This window comes from Coregonus lavaretus, assembly GCF_964263955.1.
Source record: "Coregonus lavaretus genome assembly, chromosome: 33".
Taxonomy (NCBI): Eukaryota; Metazoa; Chordata; class Actinopteri; order Salmoniformes; family Salmonidae; genus Coregonus; species Coregonus lavaretus.
In genome coordinates this window covers 21,725,377-21,741,560 of record NC_140020.1, presented here as the reverse complement: position 1 = coordinate 21,741,560, position 16,184 = coordinate 21,725,377, and the positions used below count along the sequence as shown (strand labels likewise).

The 16,184-nt window shown below is 42.9% G+C and overlaps 1 protein-coding gene across 1 annotated transcript in view; it reads right to left on the bottom strand.

Moving 5' to 3' along the window:
- The window catches only part of ppp1r13bb (protein phosphatase 1, regulatory subunit 13Bb), a 76,184-nt gene extending 61,847 nt beyond the window's left edge, over positions 1 to 14,337 (bottom strand). Inside the window, exons 1-2 of the mRNA XM_084150676.1 lie at positions 14,196 to 14,337; positions 13,238 to 13,420 (exon numbers count right to left, since the gene is read on the bottom strand). Of these exons, the coding sequence (XP_084006802.1) occupies positions 13,238 to 13,246 (9 nt within the window). The 5' untranslated portion in view covers positions 13,247 to 13,420; positions 14,196 to 14,337. The remainder of the gene's footprint in view (positions 1 to 13,237; positions 13,421 to 14,195) is intronic.
- Positions 14,338 to 16,184: the final 1,847 nt, after the last annotated feature.

Here is a 16,184-nt window from a genome sequence, read left to right as displayed (position 1 = left end):
TTTTGACGCTGGGTGCGTTTTATTGATGTAAACGGAATAAACTCTGGACTTCGGTGTTTTACCTCCTGCGCCTGACTCCTTCATTCACACCTCGTCACATACATAAAATAACCAAAGAGTCTCTCCATTGCTTCTGTATGGTATAGTCCTGCTATTTGTGTTGGGAAGCAGTCAATAATTTGGGAAAAATGGATAGGAGAAGCGGTTCATACTCTGGGAGACCTGCACAATAATGAGGTATTTTTGTAATTTGACGAAATGGGGAATAAGTATAAACTGTGTGATAATAACGTATGGAGATAGATGCAATTTAAAAGTTGTGTCAACACTAGGTTGTGCTATTATGTCAAAAGGCAACAATATTTTGGAAGATTCCTTTTCACTACCATGCTCTGTACAAGCAGAGACTTGTTTGTATATTAGATATTTCAAATATTGGGCAAAATGTCAGAGAAGGCAAGGGAAAAGGTATACAAGTTTTGCAAATATTTTACTTGAATTTCCTTAGGTTGCATAGGATGGGTTTGTCACAAGATGATGTGTGTTGGCGATGGGAAGGGCAAAAGGAACCCTCCTACATGCACTGTGGTAATGCCCAGCTGTGCACCCCTATGGGACAAAGCCTTAAAGTGCATGGGGTATGGCCTTGGATTCCATATACCTAGGTCACCAAGACTGTCTGAAATAAGAGGGATTAACCTGACAGAACTTAAAATTCGTTTCAGGTATTGTGTCAGTGTTAAAAGGTATGACGTTTTCATTCAAATAGCTCTAAAATGCCCATAATTAAGTGGCAAGGATCAGAGAATAAAACACTATGAAGATTATATGATGGCATCAGACCACAGTCTGTCCTCTGTGGCTGCAGCTTCAATTCCACTGGTCGGGCCCGGATTTAGCGGGACATTTTATAGTGTGGCCACATGCTCTCTGTGAGGATTTTTTCAAAATCATATATAAAATGTACATTTACGTCGTGCATAATGAAATGTATTTCTCATTTAAGAGCCCACAATGAGGTTTCAAATTACATTAAGATTAAGTTTGTGCCACGTATACATTGAGGGAAAAAAGTATTTGATCCCCTGCTGATTTTGTAAGTTTGCCCACTGACAAAGAAATGATCAGTCTATAATTTTAAAGGTAGGTTTATTTGAACAGTGAGAGGCAGAATAACAAAAAAATCCAGAAAAACACATGTCATAAATGTTATAAATTGATTTGCATTTTAATGAGGGAAATAAGTATTTGACCCCTCTGCAAAACATTACTTATTACTTGGTGGCAAAACCCTTGTTGGCAATCAGAGGTCAGACGTTTCTTGTAGTTGGCCACCAGGTTTGCACACATCTCAGGAGGGATTTTGTCCCACTCCTCTTTGCAGATGTTCTCCAACTCATTAAGGTTTCGAGGCTGACTTTTGGCAACTCGAACCTTCAGCTCCCTCCACAGATTTTCTATGGGATTAAGGTCTGGAGATTGGCTAGGCCACTCCAGGACCTTAATGTGCTTCTTCTTGAGCCACTCCTTTGTTGCCTTGGCCGTGTGTTTTGGGTCATTGTCATGCTGGAATACCCATCCACGACCCATTTTTCAATGCCCTGGCTGAGGGAAGGAGGTTCTCACCCAAGATTACATGGCCCCGTCCATCGTCCCTTTGATGCGGTGAAGTTGTCCTGTCCCCTTAGCGGAAAAACAACCACAAAGCATAATGTTTCCACCTACATGTTTGACGGTGGGGATGGTGTTCTTGGGGTCATAGGCAGCATTCCTCCTCCTCCAAACACGGCGAGTTGAGTTGATGCCAAAGAGCTACATTTTGGTCTCATCTGACCACAACACTTTCACCCAGTTCTCCTCTGAATCATCAGATGTTCGTTGGCAAACTTCAGATGGGCCTGTATATGTGCTTTCTTGAGCAGGGGGACCTTGCAGGCGCTGCAGGATTTCAGTCCTTCACGGCGTAGTGTGTTACTAATTGTTTTCTTGGTGACTATGGTCCCAGCTGCCTTGAGATCATTGACAAGATCCTCCTGTGTAGTTCTGGGCTGATTCCTCACCGTTCTCATGATCATTGCAACTCCACGAGGTGAGATCTTGCATGGAGCCCCAGGCCGAGGGAGATTGACAGTTCTTTTGTGTTTCTTCCATTTGCGAATAATCGCACCAACTGTTGTCACCTTCACCAAGATGCTTGGCGATGGTCTTGTATCCCATTCCAGCCTTGTGTAGGTCTACAATCTTGTCCCTGACATCCTTGGAGAGCTCTTTGGTCATGGCCATGGTGGAGAGTTTGGAATCTGATTGATTGATTGCTTCTGTGGACAGGTTTCTTTTATACAGGCAGGTAACAAGCTGAGAATAGGGGCACTCCCTTTAAGAGTGTGCTCCTAATCTCAGCTCGTTACCTGTATAAAAGACACCTGGGAGCCAGAAATCTTTCTGATTGAGAGGGGGTCAAATACTTATTTCCCTCATTAAAATGCAAATCAATTTATAACATTTTTGACATTCGTTTTTCTGGATTTTTTTGTTGTTATTCTGTCTCTCACTGTTCAAATAAACCTACCATTGAAATTATAGACTGATCATTTCTTCGTCAGTGGGCAAACGTACAAAATCAGCAGGGGATCAAATACTTTTCCCCTCACTGTAGATCAACAGTTATGGTGTCTTTGATTCATTATTTCTCAAATATGCTTTTAGATACAAATGTCAAATATATGTCAAAAATCCTTCCTCCAAAAGGACCATTCAATGGATTACATTTCGTGACAATCAAAAAAAATAATCGCAGTCCTTTTTTGTTGTAGTTTCATTAGGAATCACCCACTTGTCACACGGAATAAGTCACAAAAAAAAAGTTAACACCAACAACATCTGCCGTTCATCTAGGCTAGGCCCCATACTTCACCGTAAAAAGTAGACTCCGAGTGAAATCATTATTTACGTTAATAGTAGCCAAATCTGCCAAGACCGGTCATTATTGGCTCCAACCGATTTGCCCACTGCCATTTGATAGAGCCAACAAAGGCAGCCTTGGAAGATTTGATTATATTAGATCAAATTTCATTCGTCACATACACAGTTCACAGCAGGTATAAAAGGTGCAGCAAATGTATTGTGCTTTAAAAAAATATATATATATCATTATTTTATTTAACCTTTATTTAACTAGGCAAGTCAATTAAAAAAAAATCTTATTTACAATGAAGGCCTACCAAGAGGCAAAAGGCCTCCTGTGAGGACTGGGGCTGTAGGACAAAAACACACAAGAGACACCTAAGACAACAACACAGCTAGCTAGCTCAGCTAGCTGTGTTGTTGTCTTAGGTCATCAGTCAATAACAATAATAACAATAAAAAGAGTCAAGTCAAAAATAACAAGTAATAGAAGTAATGAGAGATAGTATGCATAGTAATAATGGACTGTATTTACAAATATCAAGTGGGTAGTGATGTGGAACTGTCTTTAAGTGGGAAGTTACTCCGTATGTCTATGATGATGTCATGTTGCTGAATCTACCTTTAAAGTGGCAGTCTGATATCTGAAAAGTTATAATCTTCAAGAATCAATGGCTGTGTGTCATGAATTTATAAATCCAAAAATGGATGTACACTCACAGGAGGGCATCTGTCACCATGATTCAAAGCTGTCACGACAGGGCCACATTTGAAAAGCTCCTCCATATCAAAAGATGACAATTTAGAAGAGTGCATTAAGGAATTAAAAATGAATATGTAATGAACTACGCAAAAAGAGAGGGAGAGAGAAAAAGAGCGAGCGAGAGGAGGGCGTGCACAGATATACGAGGTCTTTTGAATAAATCAACAGCTAACTGACTCCTTTCATCATTTCAGGGTCAACTCTCAGGGAAGAGAAAGTGCTGGGCAGCCATCAAGTCCATTTCATTCCAGACCTTGAGTCAGTGCAGCTCTGAAAGAGCTAATTGATGCTCCTATAACAGCCATAGGCCCATCCAGGAACAGGATGTTATGTAATATAAATATATATGTAAGAATGTGTTGTGAGAAACGGTAGATGGCGCTTGACTATCTCCTCTGGAGTCCCCCTGACAACAGTACATTAGCCATTCCTGTCCCCATGTGTTATTGGCTAAGGGAGTCACGCGAGATTAGAGGCGAGGACGGCACTGGGCTGCTCTCCGGTCGACTGGCTGTGTGACACTGATGGTCCGGTAGCGCCGTGGGGCACAAACGTCTGCCTAGGCCAGCGCTGCAGTCACTCAACTCACCCATTGAGGACACTGAGGGGAGGAACCTCCCAGCACTGCCTAAATGTCCATCCTACTGCACCCTCTGTAAGACCACTATGTGCTCTTATTTACTCACAACACACTAGACTTTCTGTAACCTCTGCTCGGTGCAAGGCCACTGGCCATCGACCTCTTTCACATTGACCACGTTTACATGCACACCAATGTCCCGTTTTTATTCGGGATACTCAAGTATTCTGTTTTTAAGTAAATACATATAAACATATCCTGTTTACAATAACCCGAAAATGCTTGTATCCTGGTTATGAGAAACCCGGATAAGATGCCTGGGATAACCTGATCTTAGACGGGATACTGTGGCATGTAAACATCTTATCCCGTTTACTGTTGTTTGCCGTGGTCTGCGCAGGCTCAGTTTCGCATATCATGGGTGTTGTGTGATGTTTTCATCTGACTTTCAAACAAATCACTTCAAAAAGTAGGCTACCTGCGCAGTTCGATCCACCATAATAATTCCATAATAATAGTTTCGCTGATACTCCGTACTGGACCGTATAGTCTACTGGCTTAGGCTACTTTCATCCCTAATTTAGGTACAATTCTGCTTATAATTTCCTACATTTGGTAGGCCATTTGTTGGTCAACTACAGTTAGATAAATGCAGCTTCTCTTGTCATAACTTGTTGCCCTACGGCGGGGGGGATTGGGTAGAATCTAAAGGGAAACTCGGGGGATGGATGGGTGGGACGGGAACTGATACACAACCTCAGTTGCTGGGTGGGATGGGAAAGGGTGGGAGGCATGCTTTACATTTACATTTTACATTTTAGTCATTTAGCAGACGCTCTTATCCAGAGCGACTTACAGTTAGTACTTCAGGTTAAGCGAGGTGGGAAGCATGGTTTGCGGGTGGGGAGGGAGGGAGGATGGTGGGAATGGGTCGGGGTGATCTTCATAAGCATATTATTATTTATACCTGTAGGAATATTCATTTTTATTCATGGATACTCCTGAGCAGGATATCAAAATGTGCATGTCAACAGCTTATCCAGAATAAGACGTTAAGCAGGATATGAGCTACTACAGTGCCTTGCAAAAGTATTCATCCCCCTTGGCGTTTTTCCTATTTTGTGGCATTATCCCCCTTGGCGTTTTTCCTATTTTGTGGCATTACAACCTGTAATTTAAATGGATTTTTATTTGGATTTCATGTAATGGACATAGACAAAATCGATAAATAACGGAAAAGTGGTGCGTGCATATGTATTCACCCACTTTGCTATGAAGCCCCTAAATAAGATCTGGTGCAACCAATTACCTTCAGAAGTCAGATAATTAGTTAAAGTCTACCTGTGTGCAATCTACATTGAGGGAAACAAGTATTTGATCCCCTGCTGATTTTGTACGTTTTCCCAATGACAAAGAAATGATCAGTCTATAATTTTAAAGGTAGGTTTATTTCAACAGTGAGAGACAGAATAACAACAAAAAAATCCAGAAAAACGCATGTCAGAAATGTTATAAATTGATTTGCATTTTAATGAGGGAAATAAGTATTTGACCCCCTCTCAATCAGAAAGATTTTTGGCTCCCAGGTGTTTTCTATACAGGTAACGAGCTGAGATTAGGAGCACACTCTTAAAGGGAGTGCTCCTAATCTCAGCTCGTTACCTGTATAAAAAAGACACCTGTCCACAGAAGCAATCAAATCAGATTCCAAACTCTCCACCATGGCCAAGACCAAAGAGCTCTCCAAGGATGTCTGGGACAAGATTGTAGACCTACACAAGGCTAGAATGGGCTACAAGACCATCGCCAAACAGCTTGGTGAGAAGGTGACAGTTGGTGCGATTATTTGCAAATGGAAGAAACACAAAAGAACTGTCAATCTCCCTCGGCCTGGGGCTCCATGCAAGATCTCACCTTGTGGAGTTGCAATGATCATGAGAACGGTGAGGAATCAGCCCAGAACTACACGGGAAGATCTTGTCAATGATCTCAAGGCAGCTGGGACCATAGTCACCAAGAAAACAATTGGTAACACACTATGCCGTGAAGGACTGAAATCCTGCAGCGCCCGCAAGGTCCCCCTGCTCAAGAAAGCACATATACAGGCCCGTCTGAAGTATGCCAATTAACATATGAATGATTCAGAGGAGAACTGGGTGAAAGTGTTGTGGTCAGATGAGACAAAAACCGAGCTCTTTGGCATCAACTCAACTCGCCGTGTTTGGAGGAGGAGGAATGCTGCCTATGACCCCAAGAACACCATCCCCACCGTCAAACATGGAGGTGGAAACATTATGCTTTGTGGGTGTTTTTCCGCTAAGGGGACAGGACAACTTCACCGCATCAAAGGGGACGATGGACGGGGCCATGTACCGTCAAATCTTGGGTGAGAACCTCCTTACCTCAACCAGGGCATTGAAATGGGTTGTGGATGGGTATTCCAGTATGACAATGACCCAAAACACACAGCCAAGGCAACAAAGGAGTGGCTCAAGAAGAAGCACATTAAGGTCCTGGAGTGGCCTAGCCAGTCTCCAGACCTTAATCCCATAGAAAATCTGTGGAGGGAGCTGAAGGTTCGAGTTGCCAAACGTCAGGCTCGAAACCTTAATGACTTGGAGAAGATCTGCAAAGAGGAGTGGGACAAAATCCCTCCTGAGATGTGTGCAAACCTGGTGGCCAACTACAAGAAACGTCTGACCTCTGTGATTGCCAACAAGTACTAAGTCATGTTTTGCAGAGGGGTCAAATACTTATTTCCCTCATTAAAGTGCAAATCAATTCATAACATTTTTTACATGCGTTTTTCAGGATTTTGTTGTTGTTATTCTGTCTCTCACTGTTCAAATAAACCTACCATTAAAATTATAGACTGATCATGTCTTTGTCAGTGGGAAAACGTACAAAATCAGCAGGGGATCAAATACTTTTTTCCCTCACTGTATATACATACACACACACATATATATATATACATACAGTGGGGAGAACAAGTATTTGATACACTGCCGATTTTGCAGGTTTTCCTACTTACAAAGCATGTAGAGGTCTGTCATTTTTATCATAGGTACACATTGTATGATTTTTAAGTAATTAATTTGCATTTTATTGCATGACATAAGTATTTGATACATCAGAAAAGCAGAACTTAATATTTGGTACAGAAACCTTTGTTTGCAATTACAGAGATCGTACGTTTCCTGTAGGTCTTGACCAGGTTTGCACACACTGCAGCAGGGATTTTGGCCCACTCCTCCATACAGACCTTCTCCAGATCCTTCAGGTTTCGGGGCTGTCGCTGGGCAATACGGACTTTCAGCTCCCTCCAAAGATTTTCTATTGGGTTCAGGTCTGGAGACTGGCTAGGCCACTCCAGGACCTTGAGATGCTTCTTACGGAGCCACTCCTTAGTTGCCCTGGCTGTGTGTTTCGGGTCGTTGTCATGCTGGAAGACCCAGCCACGACCCATCTTCAATGCTCTTACTGAGGGAAGGAGGTTGTTGGCCAAGATCTCGCGATACATGGCCCCATCCATCCTCCCCTCAATACGGTGCAGTCGTCCTGTCCCCTTTGCAGAAAAGCATCCCCAAAGAATGATGTTTCCACCTCCATGCTTCACGGTTGGGATGGTGTTCTTGGGGTTGTACTCATCCTTCTTCTTCCTCCAAACACAGTGAGTGGAGTTTAGACCAAAAAGCTCTATTTTTGTCTCATCAGACCACATGACCTTCTCCCATTCCTCCTCTGGATCATCCAGATGGTCATTGGCAAACTTCAGATGGGCCTGGACATGCGCTGGCTTGAGCAGGGGGACCTTGCGTGCGCTGCAGGATTTTAATCCATGACGGCGTAGTGTGTTACTAATGGTTTTCTTTGAGACTGTGGTCCCAGCTCTCTTCAGGTCATTGACCAGGTCCTGCCATGTAGTTCTGGGCTGATCCCTCACCTTCCTCATGATCATTGATGCCCCACAAGGTGAGATCTTGCATGGAGCCCCAGACCGAGGGTGATTGACCATCATCTTGAACTTCTTCCATTTTCTAATAATTGCACCAACAGTTGTTGCCTTCTCACCAAGCTGCTTGCCTATTGTCCTGTAGCCCATCCCAGCCTAGTGCAGGTCTACAATTTTATCCCTGATGTCCTTACACAGCTCTCTGGTCTTGGCCATTGTGGAGAGGTTGGAGTCTGTTTGATTGAGTGTGTGGACAGGTGTCTTTTATACAGGTAACGAGTTCAAACATGTGCAGTTAATACAGGTAATGAGTGGAGAACAGGAGGGCTTCTTAAAGAAAAACTAACAGGTATGTGAGAGCTGGAATTCTTACTGGTTGGTAGGTGATCAAATACTTATGTCATGCAATAAAATGCAAATGAATTACTTAAAAATCATACAATGTGATTTTCTGGATTTTTGTTTTAGATTCCGTCTCTCACAGTTGAAGTGTACCTATGATAAAAATGACAGACCTCTACATGCTTTGTAAGTAGGAAAACCTGCAAAAAGTGGCAGTGTATCAAATACTTGTTCTCCCCACTGTATATACACACACACACACATATATTTTATTTTATTTTACTCTGATTAAAAAATGCTAATTAGCATCAAAGTATACATCACACCAGGGTAAGCATAAATGAAATACAGACCTTATATTAAGTGTTTCTAAAATCCCCTACGGGAAAAATTAATGGTGGAAAAAACAATTGGAACCATTTCCCTGTTTGACCGCTAGATTATGCATATTATGACTCATACTGTGGAATTATCTGCCGATAGCGGTAAAAGGCCAATATCGGCCGATAATGTCGGTGACCTGATATATCGGTCGGCCTCTAAAACGAATACTTTGAAACTGACAAACGATGACCAAAACAATTCTCCCTTATCCCTTGTTACTTACATGAAATGGACAAAAGACACCCGCTCTCTCTTCCAATCTCCAAAAAAACTGATGAAATTCAGTACAAAAACAGGACACCCATATCCATCTCTCACATCGTGCCGTTCGAAACACACCAAGATTTAAATAGGCTACTACCCCCATCTCAGATAGATACATAACAAAACACCACCCAGTCTCTCCTTTTCTCTCACCTAAAACCACTCAAGTCTATTACTCCAGGACAGCATGCCCCCTGCAATGTGTGTACAAGAGTGACAGACTGAGTGTGGGTGTGTTTTTGTTTGTTTGCGAGCGCAGTGTGATGGACTGGAAGGGTGACTGAGGCTCCCTGAGAGCTCCCTGTGCTGTTCCACTGGGGAGCAATTTGTCTGACCTGCTGAGTTTACCCCCAGGAGAGTTAACACATTTAACCACTGCCCCGGCTAGCAGATTGCTGATTTCTCTCTGGCAGCGTTCTCTCCTCCTCATTCACCCGAGGATTTGGGAGTCTGTGCTCCCCATCTACAATGCTGGGTATGACTAAATAGGCCTAAAATGTTAGATGGCAACAGTGGGTAGGATAAACCTATCCAATCATTAAGCCTATCATCAGTGCTCATGAGGGAGATGAAATGCAGATGGAAAGCCATTTCCAAAATATTGCACGCCGGGCAAATGCAGGAGAAACCCTGAACCTGACCTTTGACCACCTGCTGTACAGTGAGGGCACTAGGTCCTCAGTATGGGTCCTCAAACACCCTACAGTTCTGTGAACTGTCGTGCATGCATGCGTGTCGCTCTGTCTAGGCAGATTGCCTATGGGCTGCTTGCATTTTTTTTCATTATATATACTTTTTTTCAATTCATCATTGCAGTTCCAGCACGAGACAACATTCTAGGTCACGGTACCCCTCTGATAGTCCTGCCGTGAGAGTCTTTTTCCCACTCACAACACAACTCCAAAAGGCGTGTCCGTAGCTTGCAGGCATAGGAAAAATTGGTGGGAAATGTTGTCCAACAGGTCACACACAATCTCCTGTGTGATAGGGAAAACAAAACATCTCTTCCCACCCTACTATGTTCTTCACAATTTAATGGAAATATACCAACCTTGTCAAAACACAAGGTTTGTGAATGTGCTTTGCTAACTAGCGTACCTTCGATAACGTCAAAAGTTTGATACAATATAAGCTACATTTGTCATGTCACCCCCACTCACGACAGCAGTATGTTGACCTTAGAATGGATGTCCCAACTCCCAAGCACAGCGATACCACAATGGAACAGCTATCATAAACCACGTTTCCGTCCAGTTTTTATGGCAGTAAAGTCACATCATATATTTTTTAAAATCATGACAGCTGTGATGGAAACAGGACATTTTGGTACAAATGTATAAATGCTGTTAGAACATTTGTTCGTTCGACATGGTGGGATCTTTTTGTGCCTGTAAAATTAATTAAGCGAGAAATTGTGGTGGTTTCGCCTTTATGTGCAAATATTGATATAACAACCATCATATCGAGGTAAACTTGGAGTCACGCGATGATATGGTGTGTGTTGTCCTCCCACTACAACTTGGGAAACCATGCAGGTTATCAGGCTACAGATGAAATAGTCATGATGAACTTCACAGGGTGGTGAAAGTGCACGGTGATCTTGATGCTCCTTTCCAATAAATATTGAGGGTCTTATTATGATGATCGATGCTTGACAAATAAAAATACTCTCGCTGTTATCCATAATAATCTCATCATGTAGACTAGTCCACCCGCACAGCGTCTGCCAGCTGTTGGCTAGAGCGCACGTGCCAAGACCAGAGAAGGCACATTTGCTATTTAATGCAACAGTTTGTGACAAAACAAATCAGTACAGTTGAAAATGCGATTGAAACACATTGAACTTTCGATTTTTATTCGGTACATGAAAACTTAAGCGAAAAAGTAAATTGTGTGTGCACTGTCATCACGCACTGATTTTTATCTGCAACAAGTCAATTTGGTGGAAAGACACCACTGTTTTCTATATGCGGATTTTAGAATATTTGCATGTAAATCTGTTGCCAATTGGATGGAAACCTAGCTACTATGGCTGAAAAAAAAGGAAGAACCATGAAGAAAAACAGAACAGAGCAGGTTTTTAGGTTTTTCTGTTTTCTTCTCTTCCAAATTAGCCCCATGGAATGTCTCTGTAAGGTAGGGTGCTAGTGACAGTGGAGGGAGGAAGGGGGGTATATGAAACACAGCATGGGTAAAGTAGCCTACCCCATGAGAGCCTAACCTCATGCTGAACCCAAAGCCACACCTTTAGACAGGGTCAACTGCTCAATATTTATCTACTCCACTCTTCCTCTCACTCTTTCCTCAGCTTTTGAAGTACAGTCAGTTATGTCAGTGTGGGCCTGGTTTCAATGGTCTTGTTTTGAGTTTACGTTTTTTATTCATTTTACATATAATCCTTTGCCTTTTCAGAAGTCAGTGGAGACTTCACAAAAGCTAGGCTATTCAACAACTCTTAAAAAGGGTAGCCTAACACCCATTCCAAAGTCCCAAATGGATTAACAGCCCACCTTTACAGCCATGATGCAAAACTCAGCTAATTGTCACCATTACAAACCAGTGCAGGGTGACAAAGAGCTCACTAGAAAGTTTTAAAAAGGGATAGACAAATGAGCTGGGTCAGATAAGAGGGAACAGTGTGAAGAGCGGTGGGGCCGGGATTTGATCACATGCAGAGGGGATTGCATGTGTGCAGAGGGCAGCGCCGTTAACCCTAAATGCTTAACCAACCTCAGGCACTAGTGTAATCTTTCTTAAAGGAAGTGAACAGTGCCACACAGCACTTAAACCCTCATGGATTGTCTGAAAATCTACTAATCTAATTAGATCCCCAAATGTGCAGCAGACTTAGCAAAATATTGGCAGGGCGCTGCCCCTCCCACATTGAACACTAGGATTATCCCCACTTTCTTTACAGTAATCACATTCTTAAATGGTATTCCCAGACACTTGCAGAGGGGATCATTTAATTCACTGGTGAGTACATGCACTTGCCATTAGACATAATATTACTTTCCAACTGCAATTGTTGTTTTGGGGTTTCACTAGCCAAGTCACTCGAACAAGCAGCATAGCTAAAGCTTGTGGTCGAGTTGACGGTTCATTGACAATATGGTAAAACAATGTTCAACCAACCTTAAATTGGTGATACTTCCTTTATTCTCAATTCTGAAGGCACCAGTGTCTTATTAATGGCTGTTTCCAGTTGCAACTCCAAAAACCACATGTAGAAGATTACAGCGCGTTACACAATGCGACCAAAACATAAGTGGATTTAATATATTTCTGAATATTTCCTGCTTATCGGAGTTCCACCTGCAACTGGACATTGGTGCCTTCCAAATCAAGGAAGTATCGCCAAGGTAGGTTGAAAAACGTTCCCCTATCTATAATCCATCCTACACTAGAACCCTGTATGGAAGATGTAGCCATACATGGATCTAACTAGAGCTATGGTTTCATGAGCCAGTGGTCTAGTTGGAACAATGCTTCAAATATTGGAGGGGGGGACACAACAACAAATTTGGCAGGAGAAGTTCCGCCCCCATTCATTTTCAACGAGGGAAGGGCACGTGGAGAAATATAGGGGGATTGTGGGAAGGTGAGCGGTGAGAACCCTGCTAGTGGAGCGGTAGAAAAAGTTGAGCTCTACTCTACTATATGCACATTTCAAGCGAAGCGTTGTCAAAACCCACTGTTACAAGCATGTATTATCTTCCTGGTAACATACACTTCTCACAGAGATTGACTGAGGCAACAGTTAAAGATGGAATCCGCATTAGGGGAAACAGCGCCACTGTCCACCCCAGCACCTTTGTTATTGTTTTGTGGATAAAAAGGAGGTGATGTGTGTCTAGCAGTGTGGTAAAAAAAACAACATTGCAAAACATATTCTGCTGTCGCACGTATGCAATGATGTCTCCTAATGTAATATCCCAATCGGAAGTGGCAGATTCACCATTAAGGATTCCAGCTTTAATGCCTCCAGGTTCCCTTTGTGAAGTGTGGAACGACAAGCAAAACATGTACATTCACCAACACTCACCGGCATCATATTGGCGGCTTTGACTGTCAGAACGACGGGGGCATCAAATCAACAATGTCGAACTTGGAAAGGGGGAATTCGATGTCTTCTAGCTATCTGCTAACGATATCCAAAGTTATGGCTGGAGATTCTGTCCAGACGCGCCAACAGTTCGGTGATGAGAGGGCCAGCCCAGGCCTCGTCCTATGCAATACAATATAAAATGGATATGAGCTAACTACCTGCATACAGACTATGTGGCAGGCAGTGAGAAGTAACGTTACCTAGCTAGCTGGCTAACTAGTTAGGCCGGAGTGGGTCAGAGCTCAGTTAGTCTAACGTTACGGTAAACACTGACATCAACTCATCGAAACGTGGGCCTGGAGTTAACCTTATATTGAAGATGAATACAAAACATTGACACTACGGTTGCACCTTACTATATAGCTAGAGAGTTATCTACGTTAATGTTAGCATGGCTACTTTAACCTTTTACTGTAACTAGCTAACTAGCTATAGGCGATTAAGCTAGGTAGGTAACTAACGTTAGCTAATTAGTAGTGTCATACCATCAGTATCTTTGGTCAGACAGTGTGGAACTTAGCAAGCTAGCCAGTTAGACAGTTATCTAACGTTAGGCCCTCAGCAAGACCTAGCTAGCTACCTACCTATCTGCTGCTTGTTCTGCCATGCTAGCTAACGTAACGTTCGTTGCCAATTGTTTGTATCGTAGTTTTAACTGAAATTATAGGAGCGTTGGGTAGCGCTTAGCTAACGTTAGCACCTAGTTTTTGAATGTCAAACATGATTAGTCTTATTCAGGTGGATTGTTTACTAGCTAACGTTAGTGAATAGCTAATCTAACTTAGGTAGCTAGTTATCGAGATAACATTAGCTAGCTTGCTAATCAGCTGATGAAACGATAGCTAGCTAGTAACGTTAACTAGCTACTGAAATAAACAACGAAAGCGTTACTTACAGATGTCAGAGATAATTCCTGTTCATTCTTGGTCGTCGTAGCCTATCGCAAGTGATTCAGGCCTAATGAAGCTACTGATACCTCTTACCAAGTAACCAAACGTACTAGCCCAATAAGATGCGGTCAAAGATTTTTTACAACTAACACAAGATAGACCAGGTCCTGAATCTTCTTCTTCCTCTTCTTCAGTGGGGTTTATCGGCGGTGGCATCCAACGTTATTGTGCATTACCGCCGCCTACTGTACTGGAGTGTGGGCCAGAGACAGGGAGAAACTAATTCCTACCTGCCAGCCCCGTTGCTTTAAAAAAATATAATTTCCTGTATCCCCTTCTCCCTCATACTAGATCTCAGCCTCTCTCTTTCCCTCTGATACTGCCCACACCGTAGCAATACATGCTCCACAGTCTCTGTTTCCTGGCAATAATCACACTTTCCTGTTGGATGCTTTCCTATCACATTTAATGTCTTATTCAACTGGCTGTGTCCCACCCATAATCTTGTAAAAATAGCATCCTCTCTTCTGTCCCTTCCTGCCGTCCTCCCCTCCCGACTTTCTTCTGTACTTGAAATAAATGTCTGCCCTTAGTATCTCTATTCCACTGCTCCTGCCATCTCTGCACCATCACTGTCCTTATCATACTTTTTGCCTCTGCCTTGCTCATTGAAACTACAACCTAAACATCCCTACTACTAAGTGCTTGTTTAGCCAGTACATCAAATCATATCAAATCAAATCATATTTGTCACATACACGTGTTTAGCAGATGTTATAGCGGGTGTAGCGAAATGCTTGTGCTTCTAGCTCCGACAGTGCAGTAATATCTAACAAGTAATATCTAACAATTTCACAACATATACCCAATACACACAAAACTAGTAAACAATGGAATTTAAGAAAATATACATATATGGACAAGCAATGACAGAGCGGCATGGACTAAGATACAGTAGAATATTATAGAATATAATGCAGTATATACATATGAGATGAGTAGTGCAAGATATGTAAACATTATTAAAGTGACTAGTGTTGCATTTCTTAAAGTGGCCAGTGATTTCAAAAGGCAGCAGCAGTCTCTAATGTGCTAGTGATGGCTATTTAACAGTCTTATGGCCTTGAGATAGAAGCTGTTTTTCATTCTCTCGGTCCCAGCTTTGATGCACCAGTACTGACCTCGCCTTCTGGATGATAGCGGGGTGAACAGGCAGTCTCGTCATTGTTGGTAATCAAGTCTACTACTGTTGTGTCGTCTGCAAACTTGATGATTGAGTTGTAGGCGTGCTTGGCCACGCAGTCATGGGTGAACAGGGAGTACAGGAGGGGGCTGAGCACACACCCTTTTAGGGCCCCAGTGTTGAGGATCAGCGAAGTGGAGATGTTGTTTCCTACCTTCACCACCTGGGGGCGGCCCGTCAGGAACTCCAGGACCCAGTTGCACAGGGCGGGGTTCAGACCCAGGGCCTCAAGCTTAATGATGAGCTTGGAGGGTACTATGGTGTTGAATGCTGAGCTATAGTCAATGAACAGCATTCTTACATAGGTATTCCTCTTGTCCAGATGGGATAGGGCAGTGTGCAGTGTGATGGCGATTGCATCGTCTGTGGATCTATTGGGGCGGTAAGCAAATTGAAGTGGGTCTAGGGTGACAGGTAAGGTAGAGGTGATATGATCCTTGACTAGTCTCTCAAAGCACTTCATGATGACAGAGGTGAGTGCTACAGGGTGATAGTCATTTAGTTCAGTTACCTTTGCTTTCTTGGGTACATGAACAATGGTGGCCATCTTGAAGCATGTGGGAACAGCAGACTGGGAAAGGGAGAGATTGAATATGTCCATAAACACACCAGCCAGCTGGTCTGCGCATGCTCTGAGGACGCGGCTAGGGATGCCGTCTGGGCCGGCAGCCTTGCGGGGGTTAACATGCTTGGCTGGTTTTCCTTTTGTAGTCCGTGATAGTCTGTAGACCCTGCCACATACGTCTCATGT